Source organism: Podarcis liolepis (assembly GCF_965112155.1).
Source record: "Podarcis liolepis genome assembly, chromosome: 13".
NCBI classification, from domain to species: domain Eukaryota; kingdom Metazoa; phylum Chordata; class Lepidosauria; order Squamata; family Lacertidae; genus Podarcis; species Podarcis liolepis.
The window spans coordinates 45,301,447-45,314,139 of NC_139573.1; the positions used below are offsets into that span (position 1 = coordinate 45,301,447).

A 12,693-nucleotide genomic window follows, 5' to 3' on the forward strand; every position below is an offset into this window, starting at 1 on the left:
CTTGCCTACACTCCCAAGCAGGTTCATGTTTGTTGTTGTTGTTTAGTCGTTTAGTTGTGTCCGACTCTTCGTGACTCCATGGACCAGAGCACGCCAGGCACTCCTGTCTTCCACTGCCTCCCGCAGTTTGGTCAAACTCATGCTGGTAGCTTCAAGAACACTGTCCAACCATCAATGGTTCATGTTTACATGAGTATAATCTCATCTTCACCCAAGGGACAAGCAAAGATGTCATGTCTGCTTGGGAGAAGGGTGCCAGATTTCTGCAAGACCTTTGAGTGACTTCCAAGTACAGATTGCATGGCTAATGCCCTCTGGGCAGCTTATGTGCTTAGGGGACATCTTTTCAGTGCGCAGTCTTCAAATGCAGCCCCACATAACTCCGCCTGTGTGTCAAACAAAGGCAGCATTGTTGAATTTCTTTTTAAAACAGTGCAATCAGCGTCGAATGTTACTGGGCATTGCACGCCAGGCATGCTACTTAGCACTTTCACAGCTGTTGGCTCCTGACAGGCAGAAACATGTGGTTTCTAAAAATACACACAGGGACACACATTATCTTTCTAGTAGGAGGGTGTAAAGTAAATGTTGTGGCTGTTGCATGCACAATAATTTTCATTTTGGGGAAAAATAATGTGTTACTTCATTGGGCTAATGAAACAAACTGTGATCCTACAGAACCAAACTCTCCTCTCCCATCCAAGGACACTTTGAAGCTGTTGTTGTGTCTTTGCTATGGAAATTTGGTGTTAGTTGGGAGGTGCCGAGGCAGACCATTTATAGGATTGGTCATCTGGAGGCTGGGAAGCCTTTAAAGAGCAGGAGTGATAAGAGATTTGAGTCACTTGGAAGCCCTCGTCTTACGAGCTTGGATGCTTTGATATAACAAAAGGGGGCATGGAGAACGTGGACGTCTTCACCTGCGAAGCCAAAGGCAGGGGGCTGAAGGCCGTGAAGGAATTTTGGGCAGGAGATGTCATTTTTGCAGAACGAGCCTATGCTGCAGTTGTATTTGACAGGTAAGGAGGACCAAAATAAAATGGAAGTGTGTTGCTGAAAATTTGGACCTCGCTGCTGACAGTGAATGGAAGAGGGAGCTGATGTGGAAACAGCTGGCTTTAATTCATCCCAGTCTTAGCAGGGGGACTGCTGTGTCTAATTTACTAATGAGAAGCATTTCAGGAAGAGAGATGCATTTGGCTGTTAGCTAGAACAGTGTTCCTCAACCTTGGGCCTCCAGCTGTTTTTGGACTACAACTCCCATCATCCCTCGCTAGCAAGACCAGTGGTCAAGGATGATGGGAATTGTAGTCCAAAAACAGCTGGAGGCCCAAGGTTGGGGAACACTGAGCTAGAAGGTTAGTGGTTCGAGCCCACCCAGGGACAGCTGTGGACAGGATTCCCGTAAGGGGTTGGACTCGATGACTCTCGAGGTACCTTCCAGCTCTACAATTCTATGATTCTGGTGGCGCTGTGGGTTAAACCACTGAGCCTCTTGGGCTTGCCGATCAGAAGGTTGGCGGTTTGAATCCCCGTGACGGGGTGAACTCCTGTTTCTCGGTCCCTGCTCCTGCCAACCTAGCAGTTCGAAAGCACATCAAAGTGCAAGTAGATAAATAGGTATCACTCTGGCAGGAAGGTAAACGGCGTTTCCGTGCGCTGCTCTGGTTCGCCAGAAGCGGCTTAGTCATGCTGGCCACATGACCCGGAAGCTGTATGCCGGCTCCCTTGGCCAATAAAGCGAGATGAGTGCCGCAACCCCAGAGTCGGCCGCAACTGGACCTAATGGTCAGGGGTCCCTTTACCTTTACCTTTACAACCCTATAGCCAGAATAGAGCTGGTGCAGAGTGGCAGCTCAAAGACTGAGCTGTGTCAGAAAGTTCCCAGTTAAATTCTCACCTCTGCTGTGTTCTCACTGGGTGGCCTTAGATAGGTCACTCCCTCTCAGCCTCAGTCTCCCCCATTTGTGCCTTGTGTGGGAATGTTCAGGGATGCAGGAGAGGATATATTGTCCAATTATATCCTTATCCAACTGGTGTTGACAAGTCCCCCAATATCAGCAGAGTAATACATTCCCCTTTAAGTTTGCAACGGCAGCGTTTGCTCAGGCTCGCTAAAGCCTCTGTAATAACTATTCTGGTAATTTCCCCTTATTCCCTCATATTTTTATTTTTTTTAAAAGATATTTATTGAAAGTTTTTAAGATATAACAAAAAAAGAAAAATAAACATACAAAATAAAAAACAGTTAAAAACACACATTAATTTTCAATAACATAACTTCCATACACTTGTTTCCTCGGACCTCCTCATACCTCCCTTCTTTGTATTCCAGTTCGATTTGTTAGTTCAGCAAATCCTTACCATTAAACTTTTACCCATTTGTAAAACCTTCCCCCCCCCATATCTCTTAAAGCATTACAGCTGGAAACCCCTTAGTTTCTATCCAACATCCTTCTAACATTCATTAATTTTACAATGTTTCTGTAAGTAGTCTTTAAATTTCTTCCAGTCTTCTTTCACCAACTCTTCTCCCTGGTCTCGGATTCTGCCCGTCATTTCTGCCAATTCCATGTAGTCCCTTATTCCCTCATAAAACAGAATAGACGACACAGTCTTTTACAAAAGTATAAAAAGAGTTTACTCACATTCTGTTCACAATCAGATCCCAGAAGGCAGACTTAAGCTTAATGAAGTAATATACATTTGGAATCTATCTCTTAAGAAGACAGTCCCTTTGTCCCCTCTTGGCTGGGAGCCAAGAGGGCATCTTTTACTCAGTAGATGTTGCTTCTTCGATGCATGTGGTGAAAAAGAGACGGAAGAGGGAGATGGCTGCCCTGCCCTGTGCTTTTATCATTACCTGCACAGGTGAGGCCACACCCACCTCTAGTCACATGTAGAGGAAGTCTGTCCCAGCCCAGAAGGAAAAAGGAAGTTTCACCTGCTGGCTAGACAAACATCCCTCTCCATGTGCAAACATGTTCACTCTAGGAATGTTGTACTTGACTGCTCTTGTGTTTCACATCCCACACCTTGGGGATAATAATACTGATCTGCCTTACATGGCTATAGGAATTACTGAGCTATAAAGATGCTTTAGCATTCAAAGCACTGCATGGGTGGCAAACATTTATCACCATGCTCACCTGACACCAGAAGTCCTGCGTATCAAGCATATGAATGACTTTTTTGTACTATTCCGCTGAGGCTACCAGATTGCATGCTACAGGGATATTTCCGCCCATAGCTGTCAACATCTCCCTTTTTTTAAGGGAAAGTCCCTTATTCCGAATAGGATTCTTTGCAAGTAAAGGGAAAAGTTGACAGCTATGTTTCCGCCTCTCTTTTATTAATACGTTTACTGTACTGAATTTTTCAGAGATATGTCTCTCAAGGGGTGGGAGTAGGATTAATCAACCTTTTTATTTATTTTATTTTAACAAGATTTATATAACAAGAAAACCTCTAAGCTGTTTACAGAAATATAAAACTTTAAAAATCTAAATTAAAAAGTCAAAAACAGGAACTTAAAATCATTCAAAATCAACAGCAGCTACAAAAATTAGAAAACACATGTAACTTCTGCATGTCTGCATAGGCTTTTTAACCATTTGCCCAAAGACCCCCAAGATGCAGTATACCAATGAATATTTCCTCATTGAGTTCCTACTTTCCCTCTTATTCTCTCTTTTATTCCTTCTTCTCTGCTACTAAGTGGATGCTTAGTGTGATTGTTTTCACATAAATATGTGATCAAGGATTCCCCCAAATTACTGGGAATTAATCAATTATTATTATTAATAATTTTTATTAATTTCCAAGGAAAAGGATATAAGCATAACATTGTCAAAACAATTGGTCCCCCTCTCCCACTCTTCCTCTGGAACAGAAGACAAATGCAGCAAATTTGCACATAAACCTATATGTGTAGTTGGCAGATACCAGTCATCAGGGCGCTCATTTGAATACTTTATAAAGGGATGCCATGTTCTAGCAAAATCATCCATATCAGTTGCACCATTCAGGGTGTGAACTCTTAGTGCGTTTCTCAGATACGTCCTGTTTCCATGGTGTGATATGAAACGACCAAGTCTTTCCCAATCTTTTGCTATGAGCAACCGTGTCGCTACAAGAAGAAAAATGATAAGTTCCTTGTGCAACAATTTACGTTGAGTATCTTAAAAAATTCTTGATAAACCCAAGCATGGGTTGCACTGTACTTCCTAATTCGCAATTTTGCTTGTTTCCGTAAATACCCTTTTCCAAAATGGTTGACCTATCAATTAACTTAAATGCTTTTTGAATCGAGCAGTTGTGGTGTCCCAACTGGCTCCACTGACTCACTCCACCTTGAAGCGAGGCACTTGCAAAGGTTTCTATAACTCCCTTCTCCCTGGTGTGAACACTATAACTCTTCTGTGCACTGTAGTCAGGAATGGTGAATTTGTAGTGCATGCTCCCCTTAAGTAAAACCCAGCCTCAAGTGTCTTCCTTGAGACATTGATCTCCTGTTGCAGGCCTGTGTTGACAACCTCCCAGGGGGCTGCCGGTAAGTTAGTAAAGGTAAAGGTAAAGGGACCCCTGACTATTAGGTCCAGTCGTGTCCAACTGGGGTTGCAGCGTCATCTCGCTTTATTGGCCAAGGGAGCCGGCGTACAGCTTCCGGGTCATGTGGTCAGCATGACTAAGCCGCTTCTGGCAAACCAAAGCAGCGCACGGAAACTCCGTTTACCTTCCTGCCGGAGTGGTACCTATGTATCTACTTGCACTTTGAGGTGCTTTTGAACTGCTAGGTTGGCAGGAGCAGGGACCGAGCAACGGGAGCTCACCCCGTTGCAGGGATTCGAACCGCTGACCTTCTGATCGGCAAGTCCTAGGCTCAGTGGTTTAGACCACAGCGCCACCCGCATCCCTAGGCAAGATATACATACCTTCAAAAAACCCTGCACTACATTAAACCAGATTATGATATATGAAAGATGTGTTCCACATGCAAATTAAGCACATTTGCGTGGTGATTGTAATTGTTCATCCCTAGGTTTAACTCACAGTGCCACCAACCAAGTAAATTACTCTTCCATGTTTGGAGCCTGAAGTCCAGTGCTATTTTTCTAGAAAAAGGTGCTGGAACTCACAATGAACGTCTCCCTCATTCTCTTAAAATAGCAATGGTGCCCACCTGAGAGGTGCCAGAACTACCGTATTTTTCACTCTATAAGATGCACCAGACCATAAGACGCACCTAGTTTTTGGAGGAGGAAAACAAAATATTCTGAATCTCAGAAGCCAGAACAACAAGAGGGATCGCTGCGCAGTGAAAGCAGCAATCCCTCTTGCTGTTCTGGCTTCCGGGATAGCTGCGCAGGCTCCATTCACTCCATAAGACGCACACACATTTCCCCTTACTTTTTAGGAGGGAAAAAGTGAGTCTTATAGAGCAAAAAATACGGTAAGTTCCGGTGAGTTCCAGCTGAAAAAAGCCCTCCTGAAGTCCATCTTCAAGGTTCAGCAGACAATGCACACCCCTTTAGTAGGCCGTTCAAATTCTTACTTCAAGAAATAGGCAAAAGATCTTCTAACTCTCCCTACTACTGAAAAGTAGTAAGAGTTCTGTCTTTGCACATGTTGTCTTCTGAATTCTGGGCCCCTTGTAGTACCCAGGTCACAAAATTTGGCAGAGGCTCTGTTGTTGTTCACACTGGGGTGTGGGTGTGTGTGACTTAAAAAGCACCCTCCCTGCATTTGGACTCACACAGGAGAAAGTGGAACATATGCTGCAGGCTATTTAGGGCAACTTTGGGATCAGAGGTTGTGCCCGAGGCTGGGTGAGGTTGGAATAAAGCTGGTTGTAAATGAGAGTAAGATATTTCTTGTGAGGTCCAGAAGAGAGTCATGAATTCTCGAATTGCTATTTAAAACAAGTTGATTGCTAGAAACCGAAAATTGCAACGTATTCTACCGTATTTTTTGCTCTATAAGACGCACCAGACCACAAGACGTACCTAGTTTTTGGAGGAGGAAAACAAGGAAAAAAATTATTCTGAATCTCAGAAGCTAGAACAGCAAGAGGGATTCGCTGCGCAGTGAAAGCAGCAATCCCTCTTGCTGTTCTGGCTTCTGGGATAGCTGCGCAGCCTGCATTCGCTCCATAAGACACACATACATTTCCCCTTACTTCTTAGGAGGGGAAAAATGAGTCTTATAGAGCAAAAAATACGGTATGTGCTGCCTACAACCAGTTTGCACTTTTAACAAAACTGAAAAACGGGGAAAATTTGCTTCACTTTATCGTTATCTTTTTAAGGATCTGGTGTACAAACTTTAAAACACTGAAGTTGGTACAGTTTTAAGACGTGCAATGTCTTCCATGCTCACTTGAGTTTGTTTGTTTTTAATTAACACTTTTATTGGAGGTTTTCCACATAAATAGGCAAGGCATGAAATATGTGTAGGCCCATACAACAATGTCTCATTGTGGAATTCTTGATCATTATGTACAGCTGTCTTCTGACAAAAGGGTTTATATGTGTAGAAGCAGGAACTGTTGATGTTACCCTTAAGCTTGTTCCATATCACCATTGCTTGGATAGTAGGTGGTGAACATGCCATTGATAAATAAAAAGGTAAAGGTAAAGGGATCCCTGACCATTAGGTCCAGTCGTGGCCGAATCTGGGGTTGCGGCGCTCTTCTCACTTTATTGTCCGAGGGAGCCGGTGTACAGCTTCCGGGTCATGTGGCCAGCATGACTGAGCCACTTCTGGTGAACCAGAGCAGCGCACGGAAACGCCCTTTACCTTCCCGCCGGAGCGGTACCTATTTATCTACTTGCACTTTGACGTGCTTTTGAACTGCTAGGTTGGCAGGAGCAGGGACCAAGCAACAGGAGCTCACCCCGTTGCGGGGATTCGAACCGCCGACCTTCTGATCGGCAAGTCCTAGGCTCTGTGGTTTAACCCACAGCGCCACCCGGTCCCCTGCCATTGCTAAATACTGTATGCACAAACAGATGGTGGTAGTTTCCCCCCTGTGCTGTTGCACAACTTAGAAACCATGGCTGCTCAACTGAAGACTCATCTATACACTTTTGCTTTTTCCATGACTTTCCCCAGAACACAGGACATCCAGAATTGTGTGTGAGCCTTCTTTTGATGAACATTTAATCTGGCTCATTCACCCTGCATGGAAGAAACCAACCATGACCGGGGATCTGACCATGTGGTCTTGGTGAATGGACTGCTAGTTTTAATCACATGAGACGATTTTATTGGTCTGGCACATCACTGGGATGAATTCGGGTCTTCATTGTGAAGTGCATACAGCTGTCCTTTTAAGGAACAAACTCCTTAACAGAATTGCTCGCAAGTGTCAAAAAGAAGCCGAGGCTGTCTTGGTGTTTCTGGGTAATAATCCAACACAGATTTAAGACTATTCAATTCTGTACTGAATCAGTGGGTTCCAGTAGCTTCTGAGAACAGAGAAATACATTGCAGCGGGCCCAATCCTTGGTGCTTGCAACATATCAGATGCACAACAGCAAAGAAAATCTAGGGCGCAAGAATGTCCAACATGTGAGTTGATTGCAAGGGATAGCCAGCCAGGCATTCCCAAATCTTTTCTAATCACAGGGATCTAAAAGTTATTGGTGATATGTCCACATGCCTTAGGACTTCAGTCTCTCCACTGAATGTAGCTGCTAGTCTCCAGAATGCAATGTACTGGAAATCAAGGAGCACATTCTAGAGCTTGGCTGTGTCTCTAATGCGTTGACAGCTTATTCCAGTATCTCACGTTACACTCAAGGCATTCATGTTGGGAGGGAAGCTATGGCAGCTTGTCATAATGTAATGAGCTACTGTCCTGTATCCAATTAAAAGCTTTCATCATTGCTTCGGAGGATTATGATGAAGCAGTTTTTAACGGATGAGATATTGTTTGGTAAAATATAATTAAGGTAAAGGTAAAGGGACCCCTGACCATTAGGTCCAGTCGTGGCCAACTCTGGGGTTGCGGCTCTCATCTCGCTTTATTGGCTGAAGCGTACAGCTTCCGGGTCATGGGGCCAGCATGACTAAGCCGCTTCTGGTGAACCAGAGCAGCGCACGGAAACGCCGTTTACCTTCCCGCCGGAGCGGTACCTATTTATCTACTTGCACTTTGACGTGCTTTCGAACTGCTAGGTTGGCAGGAGCAGGGACCGAGCAACGGGAGCTCACCCCGTCGCGGGGATTCGAACCGCCGAGCTTCTGATCGGCAAGTCCTAGGCTCTGTGGTTTAACCCACAGCACCACCCGCGTTATGAGAAACCATATATAACTATATATGTGCGATATATAACTATATATATATATATATATGTTTTCGTAGATTTTCACGGGTACAGGAATGCAGGTTTTGGTGTCCTCGGGTGTCTTCCCGTGTAAAAGTTGGGGTGTCTAGGCGACGTTTCGACGAGGTCTCACTCGTCATCTTCAGGCTGGTGCTTTCGGCTTCTTGTTACTGGAACAGAGCGGGATCTCAGTGTTTGAGTTCCTATAAATAAGTATTTATAGGAACTCAAACACTGAGATCCCGCTCTGTTCCAGTAACAAGAAGCCGAAAGCACCAGCCTGAAGATGACGAGTGAGACCTCGTCGAAACGTCGCCTAGACACCCCAACTTTTACACGGGAAGACACCCGAGGACACCAAAACCTGCATATATATATATATATATATATATATATGGTTATGGGAAACCATATGTAACTCTGAATATCAATGATCATACCCTTTAACCAAAGCACAACTATTTTGTGTAATGTCAACCCTGATATAGCCAAAGGTTAAGTATGCAGACTGAATAGCTCCACACTTAACAATGCTATCCTGTTTGCTTATTTCGTGTGAAGAATGGGGCATTTGAGGGTTAGAGTGGTCTGATCTCCCCAGAGTAATGTGTTATGTCTTTGTCCAATTTGAAATGCACCACAAATTTTGAAACCAGGAAGCCTTGCTGCAGAACCTCGCAGTGGGGCATAGGGTGCAATCGTATCTGCATATCTACTCTGTAATAGGGGCAGATGAATGGGTCACTTTGGGTCATAGCTGTCAACCGTCTCTTATTTAGCGGGAAACTCCCTTATCCCAGTGCCGTGTCCCGCTGCTGTCCCTTATTGATGATGTCCCTTAAATTTCCCGGGTTTCATGCTCGCCTGGTTCGAGATCCTCCGCCGTGCGACACAGAGCGCATTGGCGCCGTCGTCCTGGCGCGAGGAGTTCCATTGGCCCATCCCTGCCCGAGAGAGGGGGGGAGGGAGAGAGACTCTCGCCAAGGCCGCCCACGAGCCCGGAGGCGGCAGCGGTGGTGGCAGCTGAGGAGGCGGCCTGAGGGAGGAAGAGGAGGAAGAGGAGGGGATGGGGAGGGACGCAGAAGGGCAGCGCTTCAGCGGCCACCACGGCACCACAACTGCCTCATGCCAGTTTGACAGCATCTGTCAATCCTACCAATGTATGTAACTCTTACAAAATCCCTTATTTTGGCTGCTGATCCCTTATTTTCGAGGCTGCTGGTCCCTTATTTTCAAATCTGTAAGTTGACAGCTATGCTTTGGGTTTCTATCAGTTTCTCAGTTTTCCAGTTCTTCACATTTCTGAATTACCGGTAGTTGGCCAGTTCTTTTTAATGAGTCCTTGTGGAAATTTGTGAGTATTTCAGTGGCAATTTCTCTTAATGCACACCTTTCTTTGCAAGCAATTTCCCTTAATATAATTCATTTTATAGACTTTCCCCACTAATAAATGCCTTCCAATAACAGACCAATCTTTGGACACTTTATTTGGTTGGAGCACTGCACCACAAAATTCAGAGAAGCATGAATTTCAAAGGATCGCTGTGTTTCGGTTTACATATTGTTTTTCAAATTACAAATTGGGTAGGGTTCACATTAATATCCTAACCATATGGAATTCCCCCACCATCCCTACTTGGTAGTAACTCCTGGTGCACATCTGGGAAATGAACATTTTAAAAGCTTCAAAAATTAAATGTAAAATGTTAAAAAATAAATGTTCACAAGATGGTGAGGCACTACTCTGTGAGAGGGAAGGTCTTACTGTTTTGTTCTCTCCCCTGCCCTCAGTCCTGTAAAAGTCTAAATGAACACTCATGCCAGGAGATGTCATTTCAATATTCTATATATCTTTAACTGGATACCTCAGGTTACAGACGCTTCAGGTTACAGATGCTTCAGGTTACAGATGCTTCAGGTTACAGACTCCGCTAACCCAGAAATAGTATCTCAGGTTAAGAACTTTGCTTCAGGATGAGAACAGAAATTGTGCAGCAGCAGCGGCAGGTCCCATTAGCTAAAGTGGTGCTTCAGGTTAAGAACAGTTTCAGGTTAAGAACAGACCTCCAGAAGAATGAATTAAGTTCTTAACCTGAGGTACCAGTGCAATACCCTTTTTCTATATTGGGTTGATCTGAAATTATTTGCCAAAGGGGGTTGAAGAGGCATGGATAGAAGCGGAAAGGAGGGGAAAAGTGTAAGTAGGGCCTCCCCAGCTGATCTTGGGGGTGGGGAGCTGGGTGAGGGCTGCTTGGCATATTCCTCACCTGGGTGGCTACCTGGAAGTTTAATCATCTCGCTGGAGGTCTCCCTAGCTTCAACGTGGCACTCCAGAGGGATAGTTTCCTGTGTGGGGTCTGCAGTCTGGCACCTATAAAGACTGAAAAATGAGTGAATAATAATAATAATAATAATAATAATAATAATAATAATAATAATAATACTAATAATAATAATAATTTATTTGTACCCCTCCCATCTGGCTGGGTTTCCCCAGCCACTCTGGGCAGCTTCCAACAAAGATTAAAAATACATTAAAATGTCACACATTAAAAACTTCCCTGCTTTCAGATGTCTTCTAAATGTCAGGTAGTTGTTTATCTCTTTGACATCTAGTGGGAGGGCGTTCCACAGGACGGGTGTCCGTTCTTAACCTGAAACTGTTCTTAACCTGAAGCACCACTTTAGTTAATGGGGCCTCCTGCTGCCGCTACTCTGCCAGAGCACGATTTGTTCTCATCCTGAAGCAAAGTTCTTAACCTGAAACACTATTTCTGGGTTAGCGGTGTCTGTAACCTGAAGCGTATGTAACCCGCGGTACCACTGTATTATTATTATTATTATTATTATTATTAAGCGAAGCACCCACGCTACACTAGCACTGCGTTTATGACGAAGCAGGAATCCTCTTTCAAACCCTCTCCTTTCCCCTTCGCCTTCCCAATTTTCTTATTTTCCCTCACAGCCCTCAGCACACCCTGTTCCCTGTGACTGGAACATGGCCTTATCAAAGCTGGCAGCATGCCAGGCAGTTGTCCATCTTTGACCCGCTCATACGAGAACCACACGAGTACTAACATAACACCGGTCTTGAAAGACCTACATTGGCCCCCAGTACGTTTCCGAGCACAATTCAAAGTGTTGGTGCTGACCTTTAAAGCCCTAAACAGCCTTGGTCCTATATACCTGAAGGAGCGTCTCCACCCCCATCGTTCTGCCCAGACACTGAGGTCCAGCTCCGAGGGCCTTCTGGTGGTTCCCTCACTGCGAGAAGCAAAGCTACAGGGAACCAGGCAGAGGGCCTTCTCGGTAGTGGCACCCGCCCTGTGGAATGCCCTCCCACCAGATGTCAAAGAGAACAACAACTACCAGACTTTTAGAAGACATCTGAAGGCAGCCCTGTTTAGGGAAGCTTTTAATGTTCAATGCATTACTGTATTTTAATATTTTGTTGGAAGCCGCCCAGAGTGGCTGGGGAAGCCCAGCCAGATGGGTGGGGTATAAATAAATTATTATTATTATTATTATTATTATTATTATTATTATTATTATTATTATTAGGATGGGTATGCAGCCATTACCTCTGGGATGAGAAGCATGACCTCATGCATTAGCATAGATGTCTGCAAAGCAAAAAACCTACATGTGAATAGCTGCTTGTCCATAGGCTTCCATGCAGCCAGGCAGGGCCGGCCCATCCATGAGGCAACACGCGGTGACTGCTTCAGGTGGCAGGAGCAACCGGGGCAGCAGATCCTGGTGTAGATCTTTATCCCCCCGTGTTCTTGATGTTCTTTCCTGGTGGGGAGTTGGGCACTATTTTGTGGTTCACCTCAGGTTTCTTTTCCTGATTTAGGTTCTGTTCCAGCCTTTTGCTCGACTATGGAACCAGCAGAAAATAAGCTACAGAACTGATGAGAGATGATAGTTAATGGTATTTTAATACAGGTCTTTGAAATGAAGATGTCGCACCTTTCCTCTCAGAAGTCACTGAAACCTTGTTTGTTAGGCAGGCTCCACTACCTTGCGTGCTGACAAGGTCGACAGATTTATGTGGTCTATTTTTTTCTCCCTGGCAAGCTGTCGCAGCCAAGACTTGGAGAAGGGCAAGTGCAGTCGCCGTGGGTTTCGTTTCAGGGACTTGAGAAGTTCACGTCCAGTGAACTTTGTGAGGAGGGGAGCTTCTGCATCCTCCGAGTCAGATGACATATGGAAGCTGTAGCCCTCCCAGGGTCGTAGGACTTCAGCTTCTATGTCTGTGGCTTTGGTGGCTGGGTGATGGACTTCAACAGCATGTGGAGAGCGGCAGATTCCTCTTCTCTAGTGGCGAAACACTTGCAGGAATGGTCATCTTCAGCATACC

The 12,693-nt window shown here is 44.9% G+C and overlaps 1 protein-coding gene across 2 annotated transcripts in view; it reads left to right on the forward strand.

Annotated features, from left to right (window-relative positions):
- Positions 1–573: 573 nt before the first annotated feature.
- SMYD1 (SET and MYND domain containing 1) overlaps positions 574–12,693 on the forward strand; it is a 44,452-nt gene continuing 32,332 nt past the window's right edge. The window contains exon 1 of one of the 2 annotated variants that reach the window (XM_083469977.1): positions 574–1,019. In XM_083469977.1, the coding sequence (XP_083326103.1) occupies positions 898–1,019 (122 nt within the window). In that variant the 5' untranslated portion in view covers positions 574–897. The remainder of the gene's footprint in view (positions 1,020–12,693) is intronic. The other variant, XM_083469976.1, reaches the window with a different exon arrangement.